Source organism: Neophocaena asiaeorientalis, unplaced genomic scaffold (genome assembly GCF_003031525.2).
Source record: "Neophocaena asiaeorientalis asiaeorientalis breed wild unplaced genomic scaffold, Neophocaena_asiaeorientalis_V1.1 scaffold78, whole genome shotgun sequence".
NCBI classification, from domain to species: Eukaryota; Metazoa; Chordata; class Mammalia; order Artiodactyla; family Phocoenidae; genus Neophocaena; species Neophocaena asiaeorientalis.
The window spans coordinates 1,073,184-1,099,762 of NW_020175018.1; the positions used below are offsets into that span (position 1 = coordinate 1,073,184).

Genomic DNA, 26,579 nt, shown 5'->3' on the forward strand with positions numbered 1-26,579 from the left:
TCAAGGTGGCAGCACGTCCACTGCTTCTCTTGGGGGACAGATCTTCCCACTAAGCCCAGTCCTTCCATCTGGAGCTGCTGGGCTCGGGAGTGGCCGCTCCTGAACAGCGCCTGTTTGAGGCTGCAGGCCTAGCCTTCGGTGTTGTACTTGCTCCCTAAAAGGGGCCTTCTCCAGACTCTTTCTCCTCCCCACAGGGTCCTCCAGGATCTCGAGGCCCGCTGGGCATGAGGGGAGCAAAGGGACGCCGGGTAAGTGTGGCCCAGCCCCCGGGGGCGGACACCCGCTGGAGAGACCCCTCTTGGTCCTTGCCCTCCGCCCAGCCCTGAGATCTGTGACTTTCACAGCACCAGCCTCCTCGCAGGCCTGGCTCTCCGTGTGGGACCCTCACCCATCTTTCCCAGCCCATTTCTGAGCACCACGCCTTGCCATCCAGCAGGAACAGAGGGGCTCTGTGGTGCCGATGCTTTGACCATTCATGTGTTTGCTCATGCATTCATTCACCTACAATTTATTTAGCACCTGCTATGGGCCGGCCACTGTTGGAGGCTCTGTAGATATCACAAGAACAGGACAGGCAGGACCCTTGCCTGGCTTCATGGCTCAATCAAGTAGGTCAAACAGACAGTACAGGGTCATTAGCACATCGATGGTGGAACCACAGGCAGCTTGGGAGCCTGGAGGAGGCACCTCGCCTGACCAGGGTACCAGGGAAGGCTTCAAGGAGAGGGTGATGCTTGAGCTGATGCCCGGTTCCAGGCAGAGGGAAAGCCTTAAGGTGAGAAGGAACAGCATGTTTAGGGATTGCCCACTGGTTCAACAGAGGGGCAGGAGAGAGGGATAAGAGCAAGAATTAGCAGGTGTCAAGCCAAGCAGGGCCTCAAACACCACAGCTAAGCCTATGGGCTATGTTCCCAGGGTAGTGGGGAGCCGCAGAGGGTTTTATGCAGGGCTGGCCCCGAGCACGGTAGCTAGAGGTAATCACTAGTACTTACTCTGTGCCAAGCACTATCACGTACATTGACTCAGCTACTCTTCAGCACTGCCCTATAATGTAGGTGCTATTCTTAATTCCCATTTTACAGATAAGGAAAGTTAAGGCACAGAGAGGTTAAGTCACCTGCCTCAGGTTGCACAGGTAGAAAGTGGCAGAACTGTGATTTGAACCCAGGGGATCTGATTCTTTCGCATACTGAAGGCGGGGAGGGCAGATGGAGTGGTTTCCTGCCCCCAGTGGGTGTCCAGGTGCCAGGCCAGGCAGCCTTGTGAGAAGGAAACAAGATGGCACAGTGGCCCAGGCAGCCCAGGCCTGATATTCAAGCTCATACCAGGTGATCCGAGATGATTATTCTCTTCTTGGCTGAATTTCAAGTAGTTTAAAAATTTCCCCTGAACGAGGTGCTCTGAGCAGTCTGCCTCGGAGAGGCGAGCCTTAGAGGCATTCCCCTGGCCTGGCAGGACCCCTCCCAGTGCCATGTCCTGGTCTCTGCGAGTAGCCGAGACCCTTTGGCAGCCGGGTTGCACCCTGACCCTCTGCACATTCCCTCCTGCCCGGGAAGCCAGGTTGGCTGGAGGCGGAGCTGTGCTGGCCCAGGCCCTGCCCCGCACAGCCTGCCAGATGCAGAGGCTCAGGCCTCCATCAACTCACTGAGCCCCTCACAACCGTCGGACCACCCTTCCCGGTGGTGGCTTGAAGAATGTATCTCCTGCTTGAGGAAACCCAGGCTCCCAACCACATCAAAGTCTCCGGGGCTGGAAGGGGAGCTTCAGGAACATGAGCCCTGCCCCCTGCTGGGTTTGGCAGGAATGCAAAACCTGTGGGACCCACCCCCTGGGTCCCCTGCCTGACAGGCCACCTTTGGCCACTTCACAGATGGGGTCACTGAGCGGGGCGGCGGTGGGGGGACTAGAGAGGCACCCGCTGAGCCTGTGAAAGACCTCAGTTCTGGGCAGGCCCCCTGTGCAGCTCCTGGCTTGCCCTGGGACCATAGCAAGGCCTTGTTGATCTCCAGGCCTCAGTTTCCCCGAGTGTGCTGTGGGAAATGAGCTTGGAGGTCTGCAAGGCCCTGCCTGCTTTTCTGCCCATGTGCAGGACGGGCCCTGCTGCCCAGCCCACTGCCCCCAGCCCCCTGCCCTGGGAAGAACGAGCACTAAGGGGTCGAGGCCAGGGCCAGGATGGGGCCCCAGACCCTCAGCTCTTGGTAGAGCTGTTGACCAGGGTCTGGGTCCATGGGCCACGAAGAGCTGGGGCTATGGGGTCACACAGGCATAGCAGCAAGTCTCAGCCTTCCCAGTTACCAGCTCTGGGACCTCAGGCCAGTTTCTTAACCTCTATAAGGCTTGGTGGATGACATTAGGAGCAAGTTGGAAGGAACCAGACTTTGAACCCAAGTCAGCTGAATGCCCAGTTTTTTCCACCACTACCTGTCATTGTTTATCAGTGTGGGAGTGAGCTCCCTGTCACAGGGGGTGTGCAGATTAGAGCCCGGGGCAGGGTGTTGGAGAAGACAATGTCTAAAAGCCCTCTTACCCGGGAGACTCCGCTATCTCCCTCCAAAACCCACTTTGAGGGAGTCGTGAGGATTCTGTGATCCAGGTGCCTGACACTGAACTCTGCTCCTGTGAGTGGGACTTAAGAGCTCGGCAGACCTGGCCTTGAATCCCAGCTCCTCCCCTGACCTCGGGCAGTCAATTCGCCCTCTCTGAGGCCCCAGTGTTTCCTCTATAAGATGGGTTGGCAACAGAACCGACCTCTTTGGATGGCTGTGGGGATAGAATCCCTTTGCCAGCACCTCGAGTGGTAAGCACCTGGAAGGGCAGCGGTATGTAGCAAGGGCTGGGCACACGTTCACTCCCTTTCCATCCCTTTTTCACAAGAGCTGCGATTGGCCAGATTTGCTGTCCCCTGGGGCTCCTCCCAGCCAAGCCAGATGCCCAACCTGGCTGGGAGGCAGCCCCGGCTGTGACTGCAAACATCTTCCCGGGGAGTGGCTACAAGAGAACAGACCTGTGGCTCTGACAGAAACCCAGACCTGCCTCCAGCAGGGTGGGCTGGCCCGTGTTCATTTGGGGAAGGAGGGGGCAGGACTGAGGCACCCACAGGACAGAGGACGAGCTGCAGAGTGGCCCAGAGCAAGGGTTAGGCTGTGCACTGCCCTCGTGCCTCTCCCTGCACAGCGGAGCTGGGGAGGGAGAGTGACTGGGGCCCCTTTGCCTCCTCCTCCTTCCAGGGAGGAAAGGTTAATCCTGTTTCCCCCCAGCCAGCCCCAGCTTCTACCTGAGCTCTCTGGTGGTCCGGGGGATAGCAGAGTCTCCCAGGTAAGAGGGATTTTAGATATTGTCTCCTCTAACACCATGTCCTGGCCCTGACCTGCATACCCCCTGTGACAGGGAGCTCACTCCCACACTGAAAAATAGTGACAGGTAGTGGTGGGAAAAAAATGGGCCTCTGGCTGACTTGCATTCAAACTCTGGCTTCTCCACATACTAGCAGGGCAACCATAGGCTATTTCCTTATTTGTTAAATGAGGAAAATAGCTTTCACTATTACTGCTACTGCTGCTGTTGTCGCTGTTATTACTATTATTATAGATCTCATAACCTTCCTCCCAGCGAGGCTTTGATTCCCAGGAGAAACAGGGTGCCGTGTGATTCAGGCCAAGCCCTTGACACCTCTGGGCCTCCGCTCCACTCCCAGAGCTGTCCCTTTCCAGGAGGATTAATGCCTCAGGTAGAGACAGAGGTCAGGGGCCAGAAGCCATCTCTCAGGAGGGCCCGGATGCCCACCATCAGCTCAGCTTCTGTCCCGGCTCTCGTGACCTGGGATGCCCTACATCCTAACCTGTGTCCGTCTCCACCAGGCCCCTGTCCATGAGTCAGGGGCGGTAAGTCTAACACGTGTTCTGACAGTGTCCATCTGAGACTGAGGCCCAGGGAGAGGAAGGGGCTTTCCTGGGGTCACACAGCAAGTCGGTAGCAAAACCAGGACTTGCACCCACACCTTCTAATCAAACCTCATCTTGAACCCGTGAAAATTCTGAGCCTCGTATAAGCTGCCTATTACGAGGAAGGGAATGAATCCAGGTTTGCCAGGCCGTTGCTCTGCGCCCCTGCCCCTGGGGAGCCTGCAGCCCCCTCTGGAGGAACCAGATATTCTGAGCGCTTACTACATGCCGGGTGCTGAGCTGCCCGTGTGCATTATCTCCTCCTGCCTTGACGGGGAGATTTCTCGTCCCCATTTCAGAGATGGGATAACTGAGGCTCAGCAAGGAGCAGCCACTTGTCCCTGAGACACAGCATTTCCTGAGCAGCACTGTGCCTAGTGCTGGACCCCTAATAGATTCTGGGCCAGGGCCTGAGACACTGGGCACAAAGACTCCCAGCCCATGGTCTCCTGGCCCAGGGTGATTTCATCAATGTGGTGCTATTTAAGGCTGCAGCGTCGAGCTGAAGCAGCTGTAAGAAGAGTTGTCACTTTTTCTGGTTCAACTATTAATTGAAAATTTCCTTGTTCAATATTTAAATGATTTCTCCATGTTGCTTTTTCTCATCCCTCATATCCCCTATGCCCAGACGCTTCCCTGGCCCCCTTGTGTGCCTGGTCCCCTCGCTCCCAGGCTGGGGCGGGTCAGCCTCCTTCACAGGATCCTCTTTGTCTCCCCAACACGGCCTCTCTGGCCCCCTGCAGAACAAACACCACACTGTTCTCCATGGTGGACCCCAGGGGACCCCATCCCATCTGTGTCTCTCTGGGAGGCCCATGGAGGGGACATAGGGGGCAGTGGGTAGAACCCTGGAGGGAATACCAGCTGCCAATGTGCTAAGGGACCTTGGACAAATCACTTCCCTTGCAGGGCCTCAGTGTTACCATCTGTGCAGTGCGGGGAAGAGGGGATTCTGCCTGCCCCAGGGGCCTCTGAGTTCTCAAAAGACCAAGAATCCTGTCTCAGAGGTCAGACCTGAACCCAGAACTCCAGGGAACAGCCGCCCTGTCCTTGCCCCCTCCTCATGTGAGCTGGGCCAGATTAGCTGCACATCTGGCTGGAGAGGGGGCTGTTCCACATATCTGGCCATGTGTAGACCCTCCCCAGGTCGTCCGTCCTCTGCCAGTTTCCCCTAAGGGCTGTGGTCCACAAACTGCTTCTGCCCCACGTGTGCTCTGGGAAGAGCAGGCGACAGCAGTCTGAAGACCTGGTTGTGGGGACTTGGCCACTTGTCTCTTGGTTCTGCCCTCAGTTTCTGCGTCCGTGGAATGGGTTGGCTGGCTGAGCCCCAGGGTTTCTTTAAACAGGGTTTAAATGCACCACCAGCCCCACTCCAGGACGGTAGGTCCCCTAGCCAAGTCCACCCATGTTACGCCCTGCGCAGAGCCATCTCAGCAGGCACACTGCACTGGGTGACCCACCTGAGGGTGGGGGTGCACAGGAAGTGCGAGGTGGAGGGAGCCCCCCGCTTGTGCAGGGCTCTGGGCAGCCCCGCCCTCCTGGTTCCCAGCCCAAGGGAGACCCCTACTGTCCACTGTGCTAGTCCCTTTTTCCTATTCCAGGGACCCCGAGGACCAGATGGACCAGCTGGGGAGCAGGGGTCCAAGGGTCTGAAGGTACCGACCCCCGTGGCCTTCCCTTCCTCTCACCTCCCGCGCTGGGTCAGGAACCCAGGAACCCCGGCTCACAGCCTCCTCAGTGACAGACCCCTTTGGGACAGCAGGGCATCCCAGAGAGGCTGCAGGGCACGTTCCTGAGAGCTCATCCGGCCACTCTTCCTGATGCTGGCAAGCCCCCAGCATGAGGGCAGGGAAGGGAGAATGAGCGATCAGACTGAGAGAGAAAAAGCACATGAATGAGACAGAGTGAGGAGGAATCACGCATGGCCTCTGACCCCCAAGCCCCTCGCGGGCCCCTGAGAGCCGAGACTGCTTCTGACCCCTTCAGGACCCGGGGGTCCTTGGTTCTCGGCCCAGAGCACCTGGTGACTATGGCGAGCCACTCCCCTGAGTTTTCCCGTCTGCACACTGGGGAGGGGGTGGATGCCATGACCCCATGGGTTCCTTATATCTCCTGTGGGAGCGGGTGTCCCTTCTCCGTGAAGGGTCCTCCCCAGCACCCTCTCCCAACCTCATGCTTTGCTTCCTGCAGGGCCCCGCAGGACTACAGGGCAGACCAGGCCAGCCTGGGCAGCAGGTATGTCAGGCCAAGGCTGCCAGCCCCTCTCCCCACTCCCTGCTTTGTCATACATGCTTCTAACAAACCCCAAATGTGCTTCCAGGGCGTGGCTGGCGAGCGAGGGCACCTGGGCACACGAGGCTTTCCTGTAAGTAGCACCGGTTCATGAAATTCTCTCCGTGGGACTTGGCGGGGAGAAAATAGCCTCTTTAGCCAAGTTCCCATCCTGTTGTGGAAATCCCGAAAGTTCTAGCTGCCCACTCCTGCCCTGAGGACTCTCCAGTATGTCTCCTCCCCTCTGGAACTCAGTCTCCCATCTGTCACAGGGCAGAGGGTGGGGTCGGACCCTCATTTGCTACGACAGCTTGACGGAGACCCAGGGGACAGGCAGGGTAGAGAAGGACATAGAGGGACTAAGGTCACCTTTGTTTGTCCCTGCAGGGCATCCCAGGTCCCTCCGGCCCCCCAGGTACCAAGGGCCTCCCAGGAGAACCGGTAAGTGCCCTTGCCCTCTCTCTTTGCATCTTTGCCCCTGGCAGGCTGGTCTCAGCTGGGTCACCCACCCGGGGGTGTGGGTCCTGCAGTCAGACAAGGAGAGGGGCTGGAGAGGGACAGTGCTGGGGCTCTACCGCCCCGGGGGCGGGTCAGGGAGAGAGCACTGGCCAGGGAGGTCAGGAGCTCTGCGTTGAGTCTAAGCTCCCTTGCCTTCCAGCCTCAGTTTTCATGCCAGTAAGATGGGAATAATTGTTCCTACCTTTACACCCTGTTGTGAGGATGAAATAAGATGTGTGTAGAGTGTTTAGCACAGTGAGAAGCGGACGGAACGGAGTCCTTCAGGTCTCCGAAGGAGGGAGGGCAACATGAGAATAAACTAACACGCTGAGTGGGCACTGCGGAGTCCAGCGTGCCCAGAGTGAAGAGAGCTGGACCTCAGGGAAGGCAGGAAGAGGTCGCAGGGGCCAGTCACCCGAAGCTCCGGATGGAGTTTGCTGTTTGTCCCAACGGCAATAGTGAGCTATTGAGAGGTTTGAAACAGAGGAGCCCTGCAGAAGATCTCACGGGAAGGGTGGGTTTGGGAGGACATCCCGTGTGTTGGGGAGCCCTGTGAGGAGGCTGTGGAGGGTGCTTCTAGTGGTGGAGAGGAGAGCACAGTCTCGGGGCCCAGGAGGAGGAATCTGGGTGGGGCAGGGGGAGGACTGGAGGCCGCGCTGTAGCCCCACGTCTGGAAGCTCAGGTAGACGCCCTTTTGAACAATGGACTGACCAAGAGTGAGTGGGTGAAAGGTCATTCCAGGCAGAGGGGACAGAGTGAGCAAAGCTTGGGAGCCCAAAGGCTTCTGAGCAGGGGAGGCTGCCCTGGGTCTTAGGTAGGTGACTAGGAGAAGAGGTGGAGGGGTTGGTGCGAGTGCGCTGGACGGGGGCTGCGGGGAGAGCTGCAGGCACCAGGACCCTCAGTGAGGGGTGGGTGAGGGCCTGGGCTGCAGAGTCCCGGATTCTACGGGTTCTCTCCCTCACCCGCCCCTCCAGACTGCATTATTGAGCCTTAGACCCCAAAGAGGGCCCAGGCTGGCTTCTCCCAACTGTCTGTGTCTCTGTCTATCTTCCAGGGCCCTCAGGGACCCCAGGGGCCAATTGGCCCTCCAGGAGAGATGGGACCCAAGGTGAGTGCGGAGGACCCTTGTTCGTCCCGTGGTGCTGCTGGGGAGGTAATCAGCCCCTCCCGGCCGTCCTCCTCCAGGGCCCCTGTCCTGTGTACTGCAGAGACTGATGGCGAGAGGCCCTGGCAGAGAGGGTAGATCCACCATGACGCCGTAGGGTGAGGGGCTGGGCTCCCAATCCCAGGGGCAGCGGGTGGGATGCAGCTGTGCCAGGACCGGCATGGGGGTTGGCGGTGCCTCTTTTTCGGCACCATGGAGAGCAGCAATGCCCCCTGCCCCGACCCTGCTGGGATTTCACGCCGACACAGAGATTTGACTGCAGAAGCAGTCCCCTTAAGGTCATGCAGCGAGGAGCTTGGAAGGGGCCTCAGACACCCGTGCCTCACCCAGAGGAGAAAACAGCCCCAGGGTTTATGCAGGGGCTGCAGCCATGCCAATGGTGGTAACTCAGGATCCCTCCCGCCCTTGTCATCCTGGCCCAGCTGCAGAGAGAAGGGCAGGAATCCCTTGGCCCTGAATGCAGCGTCCATTGGCTTCCTCCTCCGTTGTTACGTGAATCATGAAATTTTCCTCCGCATGCTTGCCAAGGGCTCCTCCTGGGTAAACCACACTCGTGGGGAGGGAGGGGCTCCAGCAGTCTCTGGGCAGCCCCAGCCCGGTCACCCCCATCTGCCTAGTCCCAACTCTAAGCTCCCAGAAGGCTGCAGCCTGCTCCCAGCTCTGTGTCTCTCAGGCTGAGTGACCTCGGGCATGTCCCTTGCCGTCTCTGGGCCTGCCTCAGTTATCTCCTCCCTTACAACCAGGGCCCAGCCCTTGCTCTAGGAAGGACCAATGGCATTTTCTTGCAGGGGCCACCAGGTGCAGTGGGAGAACCAGGCCTTCCTGGGGAAGCTGGAATGAAGGTAAGGTGGGATGAAAGAAGAGAAAAATGGCTTGTTGAAACCAGCTCCCAGCTGGCGGCCCCATCGTCTCCATGGAAGAGAAACAGGCCTTTCTTGTGCCCGGGATAATGGGTTCTCTGTGCTCCCGGCTGGGGAGCAGGGCCTGGCCATGGCCACAGCGGATGGCCCAGCCAGCCCGGAGCCCCCATCCCTGCCCCCTGTCTGGCAGTGTTTTCTCTGGCACCTGCCCCACGCTGGGACGGCCATACCTCCTGGCCTCCTGCGATACCATCTGCATTTCAGCACTGGTGCCCCTCATTACCTGCAGGGAAACAGGAGCCCATGGATCCCTGGGCTCTGGGGGGAGACCCCTCCCCGCGCTGCTGTTGGAAGAGGACCTGCTCCCTATGCAGGCCCCGGAGGCCTGGGACTGTCAGTCTTGAGGTAGTTCCAGAATCCTTTGCTTGAATAATGCAGGAAACCAACCCGTATATAAAACAGGTAGTAATGGGATGGTTCTGGCCGCGGCAGGGCTGGGGGCTTGGAGCTCTGCCTCCTCTCTGTGCCCTCAGACACCAGCAGGGAGAGAGTGTAGCTTGGAAATCCCCACATGAGAAAGACCCTTCTGGGGTCTTTTGGAGGAGTTGGGTGACATTTATTCTGGTTCATTTAGGGCCTCTTCCTTCTTTGGGTTTCTCTCCAAGGTTCTCAGGGAGGGAGAGAAAAGAAGGTGGTCAGCCTCAGAGTTGCCATCTCTGCATCCGATATTCCCTGGAGCCAAACTACCCAGGTTTGGATCCTGAATCTGTCACTTACTAGCCTCATGAGCTCGGGCTGGTTACTTAAGCTGCGGTCCCTCTGTCTCTTCCTTTGTAAAAGAAGATATCTCTCCTGGCAGGGTTGTTGTGACAATTAAATGTGTAAAATAAAAAGGCACTTAGAACAGCACTATGTAAGTGTGAGCTGAGCTGTGATGGTGGTGGTGATGCTGGCAGTCGTGATCCTGTCCAGGGCTTATTGGGAACAGGGGCTCTGGTTGGCATTTTACAATTTCTCTCTGGTCCTGGGGAGAAAGAGCTTCCTCAGCTCCACTCCCCACTCCTCCCACGTCAGAACCAGTGAGAACAAGAAGGTGAGGGCTGGGGCTGGTCCTATCCCCCCACCCATGGACTTGTGTTTGGCTTCTCCTAGGGTGACCTTGGGCCTCTGGGCACCCCTGGGGAGCCGGGCCTCATTGGGCAGCGGGTAAGTCAAAGCAAATTCATTCTCCCTGGAAAGTCCCACCCCTCCCTGGCTGTCTGGAGGGGGGAAGGGCTTTAGTCAGCTTCCCTGAGCCTCAGTTTCCTCAACTGCAGAAACAGACTGTGAATCTCTGCAGCCTTATCCAGTCTCCCTTGGCGGGCCAGCATTTCCACAATGCAGAGGTGCTCCTCAGAGAAAAGCATTCTGTGGTCAAAATGTTTGAGATTCTGCGTGCTCGGTGTTCCCCCTTACACATTAGCAGTAGCGTTTTCAAGGCTCTGAGAAGGCCTGCAACCAAGAAATTGGGGCTTGGGGAGGGTTAATCCATAGTCTCCAAACTTATTTGACCTCCAAGTGCTTTTATTGAAAAACACCTGTTACCATCCCTAAAACTGTTCCATGGAAGGTTATCTGAAAGGTTATCTTCCCCTTTACCAAAAGAAACCCACGGAGTTTGGCTTCCTCTGAGAAGGTTTGGGATGCCTCTGTGTCCACCTGTCTATGCTCTGTGCCAGATTTATAAGATCCCTGTCTGAATGGAGATCCCAGGGTGCTGTGAGAGATACAGAGCAGGCATCCTCTAGCATCTTTCAGATGGGGAAGGTGCAGCCCAGGAGTGAGGGGGAGTTAGTGTGGGGGGGCTTGGCTCATGGAGACACCAGGCCCCCAGTCCAACTTCTCATTTGTCCCTTTTTCCAATGCCTCATGTTCCTCCCTGCCCAAAGTTAAGAGGCTCCTCAAGTTGAGTTAAGACATAGAATGAGAGGAGAGGGCCACAGGGCAAGAGAGGATGAGCATGGAGCTTGAAGTCTTCAGATGGCAGTCTTGTCTGTCAAGGAAGATTGAGCAGTACAGTTTCTTGGAGTGCCATGTTAAGAAGGATCCTGAGGCGCCTTCTGGGCTCACTAGGAAAGAGAATGACGTGCACTCACTTGATGCCCACTGTGTGCCAGGCACTTCACAGCAGTGAATAACAGAAGGCCCTGTCCTCATGGAGCCATATTCTAGGAGATAGATTAGTGATGTCTGCCATGGGCACAAGAGGGGTGGAATCTACACACCTGTCCTCCCATCTTTGCCATTCCTGCATCTGATGACTTCTGAGGCCCCTTCCAGCTCAGATGCTGAACAGCTATGAAAAAGCAGAGAGAGATGCAAACTTCACTTGACAGCCATTTAGATAACTGAGGCATCCAAGGGCATCTTTGGAGCTAGAAAGGCAAGCAGGGAACCTGGCTTAAGGTCAGATGGGATTCAGGGTCTTGGTATCATTCCCACACTTGCTGGCAAGAAAGTCTGAGGGATGGCCTCACTTTCCTCGTCTGAGAACTGAGGTTCCACCAAGGCACCTCATGAGGGCTCGCTCCAAGTTCCAAGAAGAATATATCTAATGGCTACTATGTGTGGGATGATTACACAGTGTCTCATAGGAACCCTTAAAGGAAGTGTATCAGCCCCATTTTCAGATGAGAAAACAGACACCCGTGGGGGCTAAGGAGTTTGCTTGTGGCCAGAATACCAGTGAATGGGAAGCCCAGTGGAGGCATCGAGATCTGTCTGACGTCAAAACCTTTTCAACCAGTAGGCTGCTCTACCTGCCCATTCCAACCAGCCCACCTAGACACAGGACCAGCACCTTCTAACTCGTGCAGCCCCTACCTCACCCCGCCCCGCACACAGAATAGGCTGTGGCTTGGGGGTCTGCTTCACTGTTTACTGGCCGTGCCAGCCCTTCCAGGCCCCTCCTACCTGGAGATCAGGGGTTGGGGTCTTGTCCCAAGGAGGAGGAAGACGTAAAACACACTGGGACCCCCTCCCCAGTAATGTCTCCTCATCTTTCCCCACTACCCTTTCCAGGGAGAGCCAGGCCTCGAGGGTGACAGTGGCCCTGTAGGGCCCGACGGGCTGAAGGTAAGCGTCCTTCTGGTGCAGAGTCTGGGGGGAGAGAATGTTCTGGAACTGCCTTCTCCCTCTGCCCCCACTGTCCTCCCATCCAAGTCCTAAGTTTTCCCCCAGAAGCACCGTGTTCCCGTAAGCTCTGAGGTCAGCCCTCCTACTCCCAGGGAGAGCAGAATGGGTAGGGGTGAGCCCTGTCCAGCACCCGCCCTCTACCCTGCTCAGGCAAGACCAGGGGCCAGCCCCACCTTCCACTCCTCACTGCCACCCTTCTCCTTGAAACTGCAGCTTCTCTGGGCTCAGAGTGGTACCTGAATCCCTGCTCTGTGCCAGGCCCAGAGCCAGCAGCTTTGATATCTGTTATCTTCCACACATCCTAAAAGATCAGGAAAGCAATAATCACCACCCATGACCCATAGCCACTGTTTACGGAGAACAAGGCACATATGTATCAGGGACTGTGCTAAGCCCTTTGTATGTATCATCTCAATTAGTGCTATGGGGTAAAATTTGTCTTTGGATGAGGAAACTGAGACTCGGAGAGGTTAAACCGCTTGTCCAAGGACACACTGCTAGTAATTGGCACAGGCAAGACCCAAGCCTCGGCTACCTCTCTGCACCATGTGCCCGTTCTAAAGGTGAAGAAACTGAGGCTCAGGCCGAGGTGTATTCATCTACAGTCTAGGGCCATGAGTGGAAAATCCAAAATTCAAACCCAGGGCCAACTGGCACCAAAGCATGTGGGCCTGACTCAGCCCTGCTGCATTCCATAGATTCATCTGTCAGCCACAGATGCTGGGGCCTTAAGGAGGCACCAGGGCTCCCCTAAACCCCTGGGCAGGTTCACTCTCTGACTTACCAGCCCTGGCCTAGTCCTGGACCATTAGGTGGGTTTTTCCCAGGGCTGACCTGTCAGCTGCCCAGCTCAGGATCCCAAGTGCCACATCCCAGCATTCCCTTTGTCAGCCATTGACCCTCCATGTGACCTCAGATAAGCACCCCTCTTATCTGAGCCTCTCTTGCCCCATCCCCAGACCTCCACCCACATAATTGCCCTGGGTCCGGGGCTTCCCCACCTCCCAGGGTGCCTCTGTGACAAGCCCCTGTCTGGCTTCCCATCAACCTGTGTTTTGCTTGCAAGGTCGAGAGCGCCCCCTGTCTGCCATCTGTCTACCTTCTCTCACCTCCAGCCCTGCTGTATCCCAGGGTGTAACTGGGTCTGGCTCCGGAGACCCAGAGCACTTGATGGCTTCTCCACACCCTTTGCCAAATGTCTGCATGAGTCGTGATGAATGGTGACGAACATTCTGGCTAAAATGCTTTGTGTACTCACCATACTTGCATCACCTGCCTTAAGAGCTTTACATGAATTAACCCATTTAATCCTCCCAGTAATCCTCCGAGCTGGATTCATTACCATCCCCACTTGACAGATGAGGAAACTGAGGCACAATGCGGGGACCTCCTTCGCTTCTGGGCAGCCACCTTTCTTCTCCTTGGAATCTTTGCTGAGGTGGAATGGGAGGGGGTCTTCCAGACTTGGGTGTCTCACACAGTCTTTCCTGCTCACTTGTCATGGCTCCTCGGCCCTGGCTGCTTCTCTCACTCCCTCCAAAGCCAGTGCCACCCTAGACCTTGGGCCGGAGTAGTCCGGCAGATGTACGGCATCTTCCCAGGTCCTTGTGTGAATCCAGGAGAGAATCTGTTTCCTTTATGGTATTTGTCCAAGCATCACCTTCATGGTGAAAACAACCTCTCGGACATGCACAGCACTTTATGCTGATTATGTCTTTTGAGATAACCAGCTGATGGTGGCAACAGTGGTGGTGATTCCTAGTAATAAGTAATGTTTATCCAGCGCTCGTGCACTGGATGCTATGCTAAGCTATCATTTACATGGATTATCTCTTTCACTCCCCACAGTAACCCTTTGGTGCTTATTTTGCAAATGAGGAAACTTGCCCAAGTCACACAACTATTGAGAGGTGGCAGCAAGATTTGAATCCAGGGGTGAGGAAGGTATTGTCCCCTGAGCAGAGAACCTTGGAATTAGAAGGAACCAGAACCCAAGGTCTCACCCATGCTCTACCATGGATTCACATGTGGTACTAAGAAGTCTGTACCTCTCTCTGGGCCTCAGTTTCCCCATCTGTAAGTAGGAGGGTTGAGCTAGGCAACTTGTAAGGCTCCTCTCTGAGCACTGACAGATGTCCTGGGTTCTGGGATTCCCTAGCCCTCCACCCCCAGACCCCATTCTGCATGGGATCCACAGGGTCGCCCACCCCAGCTGTGTGGGAGCCCAGGCTCTGGGGGTCTGGGTAGTCTCTGGAGCCTGTGCCCCTGCAGGGCCCAGGCTAGGGCCCCTCACAGAAATCCAGCCCAGCCACCTGGAATGGGCTGCCTGCCTCTGAGAGCTAGGAGAGCAGGTGGCCAGGTTGACAGGCCAGAAGGAGAATCCTGGAGCCAAGAGAATCTGCAAGTGGGGCATCAGGGCCGGCCCCGTCTCCCTGCCAGGCTGAGTTTGGAGTCTGAGAATCTCCGTGCGAAGGGACCTCAGACACCACCCTGTCCAACCCTTTCCTAGTGCCCAGATCTGCTCTGCACTGGCCCACACCTCAGCTTGGAGCTTCCCTCCCTCATCTGTATCATCTCTGGACACCTCTCATTGGGACGTCCTCCTGGACCGGAGCTAGAAACTACCCCGGCCATCCTGCTCCCCAGCTGTTCACGCCCAGAACCTGGGGCCCCAGCGGGACCAACCTGCGGGCTATGCTCTCCGCGGTCCGGTTCCCAGGCTCCAGCTGCTTGCCCTGTGCACCGTGCTCTTTCTCCTGGACGCACACCGGTTTATCAGTGTCCCTCATAAAGTGTGGCACTGGAAAACAAAAATGGCAAAGACGCTCTCTGCCTCTCTGAACCTCTCCTCTGCCCACCCCTTCCTCCTACCCTTTCCTGGGGGCCTCTCTGTACCGTCACAGCTCAGCCACATGCAGACTGGCTACAAGCCCCAGTGGAGGTGGCCTTGTGATGGGCGCTGCCCCGCTCCTCCCCCCCGCCACTGCCCCTGCTGCACCCCCTGCTCTGCTCATGGGGCCGAGGACAACAGCCCATGCCCCATCCTGGCACAGCCTAGCCTTCCAGAACATGGCCTGGAATGGCAAGTGCTATGTAAGCGTTCGCTGCCACCCACTCAACAGGGGGAATGTACTGCAGCCAGCGAGAATGCGAAGGATGCAGGGCAGACAGCAAAGGGAGCGCGTACTCAGAGTAAACAGAATAAGACATTAAAAAAAAAAATAGGTGGAAACATGCAGTGCAGTTGGATTATGCCTTTGAAGCTGAATTTACTGCAGTGCAGTTGGATTATGCCTTTAAAGCTGAATTCACTAACTTCACTGCTGTGGAACAGTTGTTCCACTGATCTGAGCCTGGTATGTAGCAATCGAGACGATTACCTTCTACTTACTATTGTAAACTGTTTTGTGTAAGTGAGGGTTGAAAATACAACTCAGAAACATGGAAAGAGTTTGTTCCAAGAGGTAGAATCAGGTGAATTTTTTCCTTTATAAAAATTTCCTTCAGCTTCTTGGGACATCCCTGGCGGTCCAGTGGTTAGGACTCCACGCTTCCACCGCAGGGGGCGCGGGTTTGATCCCTGGTCGGAGAAATAAGAGCCCACATGCTGCGCATGGCGCAACCAAAAAGAAAAAAGAGAAGGGAAAAAAAAGTTTAAAAAAATTTCCTTGGGCTTCTTAAGACTCTTGTCCTCCCAGTGTGTCTACGGCCTTGGGGAGAAATCGTCCTACCCTCCCAACCTGTTTCTTTCCTGTAAATTCCACGGAGTGGGCGTGGTCAGGGTCGTCTCTTCTCTCTGAGCAGCTCCCTCCGTGGCCCAGGCATGGACACTAGAAACTGTCACGTGCTGTGTGCTGTCTCTACCAGGCTGACCCTTTTGGCAGAACCATCAGGGGAATCCAGGGGCAGGTCTGCCGTGGACATCCAAATGGAGCCCCGAGGTTTGGTGCCTCTCATGGACTTGGTGACATTTATTCTCTCTTTCTCTCTCTCCCCTCCTCATGCCTTTTCAACCCAGGGGGACAGGGGTGACCCCGGGCCCGACGGTGAACGTGGCGAGAAGGGCCAGGAGGGACTGAAGGGTGAGGACGGGCCGCCTGGCCCCCCTGGCATCACTGGCGTCCGGGTGAGTGCGCACAGCTGTGTGCCAGCACTTGGGGCTCCTGGGTGAGAATAACACTTGGGCCTGTTCAGGCAGTTGGGTGGGAGGTCTTTTGACAGCTGCCGCCAGAGGGTCTTGTGCTGTGATCCTTCCTTCACATGAGAGTTTCACGGAGAACCGACCTGACTGTGTCCCTCCCTGGCCTAACCTTCCCACGCCTCCCGAGTGCCCACAGGAATAACATCGGTCTCCTTAGCCTGGTTGCCGTGCCCTGCACAAACCTGGCCCCTGCTGACCTCGTCCTGCCCGCCCCCACATTCAGCCACACTAAACTTAGCAGGAGAGGCACTGGCCCAATTCTCCATCAGCAACTTGCTGTGTGACCTTTCACTTGCCCTTGCCCTCTCTGGGCCGCACCCTTGGTATGATGAAGGATTTGGAAGAATGTGCACTGAGATCATTTTGAGGTCCAGTGTTCCAGGGGCTCTTTCTCAGTGAACTTTTGAGCATCTTGACTGTGGATGTGGCAGAAATAGCCCTGACCCAGAGTCCAAAGGCCGGGTTCTCGCTCGAGCACCCACTGTCAACGTGACTTTGAGCACATCACTGCCTCTCTCTGAGCCTTATTTTTTTTTTCATCTGAAGAGTTGATGAAACTTTGAATAGGAAAGCACTTTATAAAATGCACCAGAAATATAAAAAATTATCTTTATGAATTTGGAGGAGGAAGTGACTGGAAGCTGGTGGTGGCGGTGATGGTGATGGTGGCGATAGTAGTGATGATGGTGGTGTTGGTGTGGTAGTGACGGTGGTGGTATTATTTTTGGTGATGGTGATGGCAGTGGCAGTGCTGTGACAGTGGCTATGGTGATGGGGATGGTGCTGGCGGTGATGGTAGCAGTGTTTATGTCTGTATTTTGCTGTCACTGCCAGTCCTCATACACTGGAACTGGAAAGAGGTTCACTGGGGCCAGACTGAGTGTGTGCCAGGTGACAGAGGTGATGAGAGGCCTGTATTTGAGTCTCTTTGGCATCAGGGCTGCAGAACAAGAATCTCCCGCTCTGTGGCCTGGAAACAGTGAAGGATTTAAAAATAGAATTTCATGAGCCATCAAAGCCTTTCCAGAAATACATCTGTATGGATGGGGGCCCAGCAAAGGTCTTCATTCTGGCCGCACAGCCTCACCCGACGGGGTGCTCTAGCCCTTATTCAGGGTTTCCCTCACCATCGGGGATGTCTCAGCTGGAGAGGAGCTGTCAGAACAAGCGGCCAGCCAGCTGCCCTGTCCTGGGGGAGACTTCTGTCTCCCTGACCCTGTACTGAATTCTTGGTTACTGACTTGCTTCTCCTTCTGACAAGGGATCAGCCATTGCAATCACCTCATTCTGCTGGTAAATGCCACCAGCTCCTGTAATCATGATTCGAAACTGCCCAAACAGGACCAACCTAGGAAAAGGGGTGTCCCAGAAAGTAAGAATCCACATTTCATTCTACCTAGCTGGGTGACCCGTTGACAGGGTCTTCATCCCCCTGAGCCTGTTTCTTTAGCTCTAACATGGGATAAATAATCCCTTCCTCCCGGCCCTGTGGCCAGAATTGGATGAGATATGATACGGAGTTCGGACATTGTGTCTGGCTCATCGTTGGGGCCATGATGATTATTTAGCATTTAATGACTGGAGGAGCAAAAGACCTTGAGATTGTCAAGTCCAATGCTGTCTGGTAGGAACAGAATAGGAGTTACATGTGTAATTTAAAATCTTCTAATAGTTATATTTTTAAAAAGTCAAAAGAAATAGGTAAAATTAATTTTAATAATATATTTAGCACAGTCTATCCAAAATACTAACATATCAACGTGTAATCAATGTAAAAAATCATTAATAAGCTATTTTGCATACTTTTTTTTTTGTAAGTCTTAAATCCAGTGTGTCATTTACACTTAGAGCACATCTCAATTCAGATGCTAAATTTTCACTGGAAATACTTGATCTATATTTAGATTTCATAAAACATACAATTGAAAATGTAGATTCATACCCCAAGTTGTTCCAAAAATGTTAGAAGTTTTCCAATCATTGAATTACCAGTTTTAAAATTTTAAATTAATTAAAATTTAATTGATTAAAAATCCAGTTCCACAGTCACAATAGCCACATTTCAAGTGCCCAGCAGCCATGTGTGGCCAGGGGCCACCATATTGGACAGTGCAAGGTTAGTTCAAGACCTTCATATTAGAGGTGGGGAAACTGAGGCACAGAGAAAGGGAGGGACTTGTCTGGGGTCACGTGAAGACTCAAGCATCAGGATGCAGGGCACTCTGTGCTTGGTCCTTTCAGGGCCACTGTTCTTCCTACCCCTCCTCCATCACAATTAGTCAGTACTTCCTCTTAGAGCGCAACGCCTATTCCAAGGTGAGATTATCACCTCCCTCATCCTATAGCATGTGCCTCTGTTAATGAAGCCAAAGGGATTAAATCAAACCAGCTCTTTAGTGCTTACCAAGAACATAGATATTTTTCCCAGCTCCCTTTGAGGTTTAGGCTTTGAGGGGACTGTCCTCTGCAGGCAGTCTGGATGTCCCTTCAGGTCAGAAACACTGCCTGCCCTACCCACTACATCCCAGCCCAGTGGGGCCTGGGGCTAGGGCTCTTTTCTCTTGCTCCTGCACTCTCATCTCTCTTGCACTCCCTCGTGCACATCTACACTCACTCAGCCCCAGTGAACTGAGTTTCCCTGACAACCGTGGAGACAGTTGGGCCCCCTGGGGCAAGGCAGGGGAGGGCAGCACTTTGGGATGCCTTTGGGAGAGGGAGCAGAGTGGCCTCTCAGAGGGAGTGGCCTGGGTGCCCCAGTGGGAGAGTAGGGAAGGGTGGCTGACCTTCCTGTCACAAAGAGCCACTTTGAGGAACCCCTCCGGCCTCAACCCCTGAGGGTTGAGTACCTCCCACCCAACTGCCTGAACAGGCCCAAGTGTTATGTCAGTGGGACATGGCCTCAGGGATTGTCAGAAGTGACACACAACATCTCAGAGATAAGGGCATACCTAGGAAACCTCTCCTGCCTGCCTGTCATCAGTGGGCACCCTGGACACAGAATCAGACAGATCTGAAGTTGAATCAGGGCTCTGCCTTGGACCAGCAGGACCCTGGGCAAGTCGATTCACCTTTAGGAACCTAGGCTGTCACCATCTACAGGAGGGGCTCTGAATCGGGCCTGAGGCTCAGGGTGGCTAGGAGGGTGGGACAGTGCCTGGCACATGGAGAGGGCTCAGTGCAGAGAGCTGCTCCCATTGGGACAGCCTGGGCACCAGCAGTAACCATGACAACAGTGATTTATCGAGCACTTACTTACTATGGACCAGGCACCTTGCAAGCATGATACTGTATCACCAGGTTGAATCCTCAGCTCTGTGAGGCAAGTACAACCACTGCCCCCACTTTGCAAAGACATAGACCACAGGGGGTGTGGTCACGCTCAGGGTCACACGGGTATTGAGTGCAGAATCAATCTGAACCCAGGCGGTCTGCTTCCAGAGTGAGCGCTCCGATACGCTTTGGATCTGCCTCCATATTCTCTCATTTCTCATCTTTCTCTCTCTTGCCCTCCTTTTCCTTTCAGGGTCCTGAAGGAAAACCAGGGAAGCAAGGCGAGAAGGGCCGCATGGGAGCCAAGGTAGGATTCCCCCGCCTCCTGCTTGGGTCCACCATGTCCCTGCCCTGCAGCCCCCACCCTTCCCTCCCCTCTGCTGGGGCCTGCTGACAGCCTGTCTCTCCTCCACTGCAGGGTGCCAAGGGCTACCAAGGACAGCTGGGTGAGATGGGCGTCCCTGGAGACCCGGGACCCCCTGGCACCCCAGGCCCTAAAGGGTCCCGGGGCAGCCTGGGACCAACGGTGAGAACTCTCTGGGTGGGTGGGGTAGGGGTCGGGCATGGAGCAGAGGGGGCCGAGGGCAGAGAGGAAAGCATCGCCCGCCTCAGCTGTCAGCCAAACGCCTGTGTCCACTGTCCCAGCCACTTGTTTGGAATCATGGATCCCTTTGGGAACCTATAGAAACTGTAGCCCCTCTCCCTGGAAATGTACACACAGCACAGTATTTCTGGTGATTTGAAGGGGTCTGTGGGTCTTCTGAAGCCCTTTATAACCCCCTATTATCAAGTTCTGCTCTTGGGGTGTAGAGAGGGGACCAGACCCTTGGGAGTATTTTTATTGAGCAAGGAGTTTTCCCACTGGAAAGAGGTTCGTGGGGGTCACGGTGAAGCTGCTGCAGATCCCTGGGTGGCTCTGAGGGGGGCCTGGCCCGTTGCCGGCCTGCCCTGAAGGGAGGGTCCCTGAGGGGTTTTACTGCTGCAGGTAGAGGAGGGCCCCAACAGGAAGCAAGGGAGGGGGCAGACACGGGTCATGCAGTGTCTCTGAGCTGCCAGTGCGTGCCAGTTAACAGCTGTGCTGGTTTGTGGCACTTGTAAGATTCCGTGGTATAAATGCTTGTACGGTGGCTGATGTCAAGCTGCCAATGCGATGTTTTTTTGTTTTTTGGGGTTTTTTTTGCGGTACGCGGGCCTCTCACTGTTGTGGCCTCTCCCGTTGCGGAGCACAGGCTCCGGACGCGCAGGCCCAGCGGCCATGGCTCACGGGCCCAGCCGCTCCGCGGCACGTGGGATCTTCCCGGACCGGGGCACGAACCCGCGTCCCCTGCATCGGCGGGCGTACTCTCAACCACTGCGCCACCAGGGAAGCCCCAATGAGATGTTATTGAACGCAGACTTGGGAGGGGATGGGTAAGAGAGCTCCATGATCTGGTATAGTCGGCCCCCGAATCCGCGGGTTCACATCTGCAGAGGGTCCTGGAACCGATCCCCTGCAGATTCTGGATACCCAGGGACGACTGTGTTTCCGCCACACAGATTCAACAAACAGAAATAACCTCATGCGCATAGATAACAGTAAAGTGTAGTAAAACAACTAGGAAGGGATGAGTTTTGAACATTTGTCGTCTATGTTTTTAATATGATTAATTGATTTATCTGTAAGTTCATGTAATTTAATTTTTCACCATGGTTTTGTTTAATAATTGGCTCACAAAATTGGGGAAAATTTAGTAATTGGCTCTCATGAACCACTGGAGCTGGAAGAAGGAAGGGCTGTGCGGGAGGAGGAATGCTCCAGAGAGGAGGGGACAGGTACCACTTGCTCTCCACCTGACTCTCCGGCCTGGGTTCTGGGCAGAGCGGATGCACCAGGCTGCTGGGCTGAACTGGGCTGGAGCCTGCGGGAGAGAGTGCCCGCGTTCCTGCCCTGAGAGCGGCGCTCTGTGCCAACGTGGGTCTTCTCCTCTCGTAGGGTGCTCCAGGACGGATGGGGGCCCAAGGAGAACCGGGACTGGCTGGTTACGATGTAAGGAAATGTCACCTCCCCCTCTCCGGAACTCTGCCCTGCAGGCCTGGACTCAGGCCACCTCGGCTGCTGCGCCCCCCTCCTCCTAGCTGTAGGGCTGGCCCTCGGGCCACTGTAGGCAGATTCACGGTCTCCTTCACCCCAGGGAACACCTGGGTCCACAGACCGGGGTGGGGTCGAGAACCACCTGTGGGCCAGGCAGGGGTGGGGTGGACAGAGGAGGACCTCCCCGCCAATCCCTGGCCTCGCTGAGTCCTTCCTTCCCGTGGTGGGTGCCGTGCACACCTCGTGTCTGAGCTTCACCGCTGCTCTCTGTGGAAGGGATGGGTCTTAGCCCATTTTCACATCCAAGTTGGCAACTCCCCTCTCAGAGGCTGCTGAGCCAAAGCCATGTTACACATCTGGGAGCCTAGGCCTCAGCGAGGCATGGGGCTTGCTCAGAAAAGGAGACAGGCTCGGGGAGGCTAAAGAATGTGTGCGCAAGGCCTGACAGCTTAAGTTTGAAGGTGAGATCCAGTGTCTGAAAGAGATACTGCAGGGAGGGGAGGAGAAGCAGAGGGCAAAGGAGAGGGAGACTGGAGAGTGGGTGCTGGGAGCCCAAGGGAGAAGTCTTCTTGTGCAGTTCTCACCCCGGCCTGGGGAAGCCCTCTGAGGCAAGCATTTTGCCCCCGGCCTCTGCCGCATCCCAGAAGACACAGCTGGTTCTCCCGAGATCTGGTCCCAGGTCTGCTCCAAGATGGCATGAGCAGAGCCTTCAGCCACTCAAGTGGACACCCCTTAGAGGTGTGTCTGGGACCGACATGGCATGTCTGGGAGGCCAGGGCTCAGAGAGGCACACGGCCTGCTCAGATTCACATGGCGAGTTGGGACAGAGCCGGGACCTGATCGCGTAGCCCAGGGTGTTTCCATCTTTGAGTTCTTGTCCTTCATCACCTGTCCCTCCCGACTCCTCCCTCCCCCATGCTCTCACCTCCTGCCGTCTTGTTTCCTGCAGGGACACAAAGGCATCATGGGACCCCTCGGACCTCCTGGACCAAAGGGCGAAAAGGTGGGTGTCTGGTCCTGGGCGGCAGCTGCTTTCTCATATCCGGGGTTGGCGGGGGCAAGCCCCTGGGCCACTGCGGCTGGGCTAGCGTGGGTTCACAGCAGACTCATCCCTGCTCACGCCTTGGCCAGCTAGGAGGCCAGTGTCACCCCAGCTGTGGCCGGCAGGCAGGAGCCATTAGACCTACATTTAGCACAGGTATATTGGGTGCCTGGCACCAGAACAAACATGGACGCAGTTCCTGCCTTCCTGGAGCTTCTGGTTGAGCCAGGGGAGATGGACATCAGTCATGTAACAATGCCATGCCATCATCTGTGTGAACGTGGGCATTGAAGCCTCACTTGTGAACGAGATCACCCAGTGAGAGCCAGGAGGGGGCTTACGATGGAGAGTGAGAAGTACCTGCATTTCGAGGCCAGGAACCGCCCAGGCGGAGGGAAGACATGTCCAGGTGCCATGCCTTGGCTCCATATTCGGTAGAGGACAGGAACTGGTAGAAGGAACCTTGCTGATCACCGTGGCCCGCCTCACTATGCAGGTGGGAATGCGGGGGCCCAGAAGTTTGAGGGTCACATTGCAAGGCAGCACCAAGCTGGCCCAGGACCCAAGTCTCTGATTCCTACATTAGTGGCTCTGAGCCCCTCCTTCCTTTCCTCCCCCTTCCCCTGAGGGGTCAGCTGGAACGGGCTCCTAGCAGGCGCCCCACTGCTGTCTCTTTGCCCCCCTGCTCACCAACCCGCCTTTCTTTTGCTGAGTCAGCTCCCCACTAACTACATCTCGCTGTTGGGTGAATCACCCTGGCCTGGTTTGCCGTCCAGCTGGCCCCTTCCTCCTGCTTGGAGAACAGATCTGCAATCAGAGCTGGCCACAGGCTCTGACACATCCCGCAGGAAGCTGCGGAAAGTGTCTCTCAGAACCCCGAGTCCCTCCTCGGCCCTCACGGTCTGCCGGGGCTGGTGTAGGAGGGATTAACAGGGAGCCTGAAACAAGAGGGTGCCTGCACTCTGGGTCGTCTGCATCCCCAGAAGCAGTTCTTGCGGCTGCTGAGAACTGGCCACTAACCCCAGATCTGCCCTGATCCTGGGCCTTGGGCAGGGCCCCAGCGTTCCCCGAGCCTTGATTGCCTCATCTATGAAGTGGATGGGTACCTCGGGAACACGAGGCTAAGGAGGGCATCACATATATGTCAGCCAGATGCACTTTCTGACATAGGTATTATTATGAGTGAGCACATCATTCATCTGCTAACCAACAGGTATTTATGGATTTATAATGATTTATTTAGTATGTTCTCGGCCCTGAGCTAGGGGCTGTGGAATGATGCCCTGAAGAGCTCAAAAATAAAAATACTCACAGGACTGGATAACCACAGCTGGATGGAGCTTGGCGGCAGGTGTGGGGGGTGGGGAGAGAGCAGGTTCCTGGCGGAGACCCCCGAAGCAAAGCTCTCCACCAGGATTTCTCCATAATCATTACCATGACCCTGGCTCAGAAGTGTAAGGGTCCCACCTGACAGGTGGGGAAACTGAGTCTCCACGACGCTTCAGGACTAGCTCAGGATCAGTGGGAGGTGTGGCAGGACCAGATCCAGACTCTGTCTGATGCCAGGCCTTGCTTTTCCAGCCAGAAACAGACACTTAGATGAGCCAATATATTGTTCAACTTGGAATTTCCCTGTGGGGCATGGGCATTTCTCAAAGGTGGCGGCCAGAGGGACTGGGGAAATGGGATAAGACTCTGAGAACAAGGAGAAAGATGGGGAATGGGGGGACCCTACCAGCTTTCAGGTGCTAAAAAATGCATCCCCAAACTTCAGCCACAATGTGGGGGAGGGGGGAGATCTGTAGAGCTGGCTTTTGGCCTCAACATCCCCTTGAGTCTTGTGTGGCCTTGGTTAAGACCCTTCCTTCCCTGGGCCTCATTTTCTCCATCTGTAAAATGGGACCAGTGGTCACAGCAGCATAGAGGTGCTATATGGATTTCATGAAACCACGTATGAAACATACTTCATGAAGTGCCTGGCACATAGAACACACTAGGTAAACACTGCCCCCTTCTCCGACACCCCCCAGCCCAGCTATCTCCCTCCACCGTGGGATGGAGCCCTGGGACAAAGAGCCATAGAGAGTGGTCAGGGAGGAAAGGGAATCCCCACTCCTTGGGCCATCCACCCCCCCTTCCCGGGTACGACTGGTTCTAGGCCTCGGGCCCAGTCCCTCATGCCTTCGATCTCTGCCCACAAGAGCCACAGAGGCCCTGGGCCAAGGCGTACAGCCACCAGCCCTCTGGACTGATTCGGGCCTGGGACAGGCTCCAGTCCCAGGGATGGCTCTCCTCTCCCCTGCCTCTCAGGCCTCCCCTTCAATCCCTGCCAACAGCGAGGGGGCTCGGAGGTGCCCTGGCTTGAGCCCCCTGCCCAGAATGCACCCCCATGGGAGGTGACACTAATTGTCTGGGGCTGGAACGTTCTGAGCCCTGAGGTTCTGCCACTTGCTGTCCTGCTTACACCCTCCTTGTAGCTGGCACATGGTGTCCAGCCACCTGTCCTGTGGGTAGCCCAGGGCCTGGCGTGGCCTGCCGCGGCCCGAGGACCTCGGCTCTAAACTCTGCTCCTCCAGCGGTCTTCCTGACCACCTCCATGCCACACAGCCTCCCTGCTGTTATGATTATCAACAACAGCGATTTCTCCCGAGGCTCTGCTCTGTGTGCAGCAGCACGCCTTTGCTCACTGGGTCCTCGGAGCAGTGCTGCGAGGCCTGACAGTCCCGTTTTGCAGATAGGAAACTGTCATATGAACAAGACCTGCAAGTTAGCCGACTGCTGCGTGCCATCTGGGGCAGCCCAGGGCCTTCTCTGGGGCTCCCATCGAGGGTTGGACGTTTGTCCTGAAGCTGGTTCTCGGCCCACTTTCTCCCAGCAAGGGTCAGAGAAAGGGACTGTGTCATTGGGGGCTGAATGACTGAGCAGCTCACACCATCTCTTTGTGCCTCAGCTGTAAAATGGGGAGAATAATATCACTTACTTTGTAGCGTTGTTGGGAGGACTCAGTGAGCGCCTGTGTGCGGCCGTGGCAGTGCCCATGCCTGCCAGCTGTTGGAATTATTGTCACTGCTGAGCACCATGCAGGGACTTCTGCATCATTTCATGGAATTCCCCTCCACTCCGCATGGGTATTGCCATTGTCCCCTTCACCCCTCCTCACTCTGATTCCACAGCTGAGAAAAAGCTCTGAGATGGGAACGGACCTGTTGAAGGTCTGGGCAGCTGGTCCCCTGCAAAGCTGGGTGTGACCAGGGTCTCTGCTTAGCTACCCCGTCTGACAGCCTGAGGGCATCGGCCTGGCGGTGTCCAGCAGCGGGGAGGGTAAAGAGCGCCGTTCTGTGTTCTGCATTCCTGGTCCCATGCCCAGGTGTGCCTTTGACCCCACATCTTCCCCTTCCCTCTCTGGCCTCAGTCTTTCTGTCTGTAACCCTAAGTCGGCTGGACCTCGTCTCTGATGAAGGCCCTTTTGGCCTCAGTGCAGAGTGTCTGGAATTCCCAGAATTCACCAGGAGCAGGAGGTTTGTCCTAAAGCTAGTTTGTGTCCACAGGGGGAGCAGGGTGAGGATGGCACGGCCGAGGGGCACCCCGGGCCACCTGGAGATCGGGTAAGACCCCCACCCCCACTGCATCCTGTGGACCAATGCCAGGGTGGAGCCCCAACCTGGGAGGGGGCGGGGAAACTGAGCAGGGGCGAGGCTGCTGCGAGCTTCACGAGGTTGTGGCCTAGGAGGCCCAGGTGTGGCATCCCCTGCACCCAGTGGCCCATTTTTCATTGTTGTCCTTGTCATTTAGGGCCCTGTGGGTGATCGAGGAGACCGCGGGGAGCCAGGGGACTCTGGATACCCTGTAAGTATCGGAGCTCCTACCTGCTGGCAGCATCAGGAGTGTTGTAAGAGGGCATTCCTTGGCCTCTGTTTCCTGCAACCTAGAATTAGAACAGCCTTCGCCAGGAAACAGGCCTGTCCTTCCACCATTAGTGCCCAGGCTTTAAGCACAACCCTCCCCCTCCCCGCAAGGGCTCAGGGCGTAGTTCATGCTGAAAGGGGAAGGGTCCGAGATCTTTCCTGAGGGAGGGAGAGGATGGGC

At 55.9% G+C, this 26,579-nt stretch overlaps 1 protein-coding gene across 1 annotated transcript in view; it reads left to right on the forward strand.

The window, feature by feature from the left end:
* Positions 1 to 26,579, forward strand: part of COL27A1 (collagen type XXVII alpha 1 chain) — a 144,170-nt gene that overhangs the window by 93,924 nt on the left and 23,667 nt on the right. The window contains exons 29-44 of the mRNA XM_024762185.1: positions 195 to 248; positions 5,543 to 5,596; positions 6,132 to 6,176; positions 6,262 to 6,306; positions 6,600 to 6,653; positions 7,765 to 7,818; positions 8,664 to 8,717; positions 9,888 to 9,941; positions 11,796 to 11,849; positions 15,928 to 16,035; positions 19,634 to 19,687; positions 19,799 to 19,906; positions 21,353 to 21,406; positions 22,401 to 22,454; positions 26,042 to 26,098; positions 26,286 to 26,339. Of these exons, the coding sequence (XP_024617953.1) occupies positions 195 to 248; positions 5,543 to 5,596; positions 6,132 to 6,176; positions 6,262 to 6,306; positions 6,600 to 6,653; positions 7,765 to 7,818; positions 8,664 to 8,717; positions 9,888 to 9,941; positions 11,796 to 11,849; positions 15,928 to 16,035; positions 19,634 to 19,687; positions 19,799 to 19,906; positions 21,353 to 21,406; positions 22,401 to 22,454; positions 26,042 to 26,098; positions 26,286 to 26,339 (957 nt within the window). The remainder of the gene's footprint in view (positions 1 to 194; positions 249 to 5,542; positions 5,597 to 6,131; positions 6,177 to 6,261; positions 6,307 to 6,599; positions 6,654 to 7,764; positions 7,819 to 8,663; positions 8,718 to 9,887; positions 9,942 to 11,795; positions 11,850 to 15,927; positions 16,036 to 19,633; positions 19,688 to 19,798; positions 19,907 to 21,352; positions 21,407 to 22,400; positions 22,455 to 26,041; positions 26,099 to 26,285; positions 26,340 to 26,579) is intronic.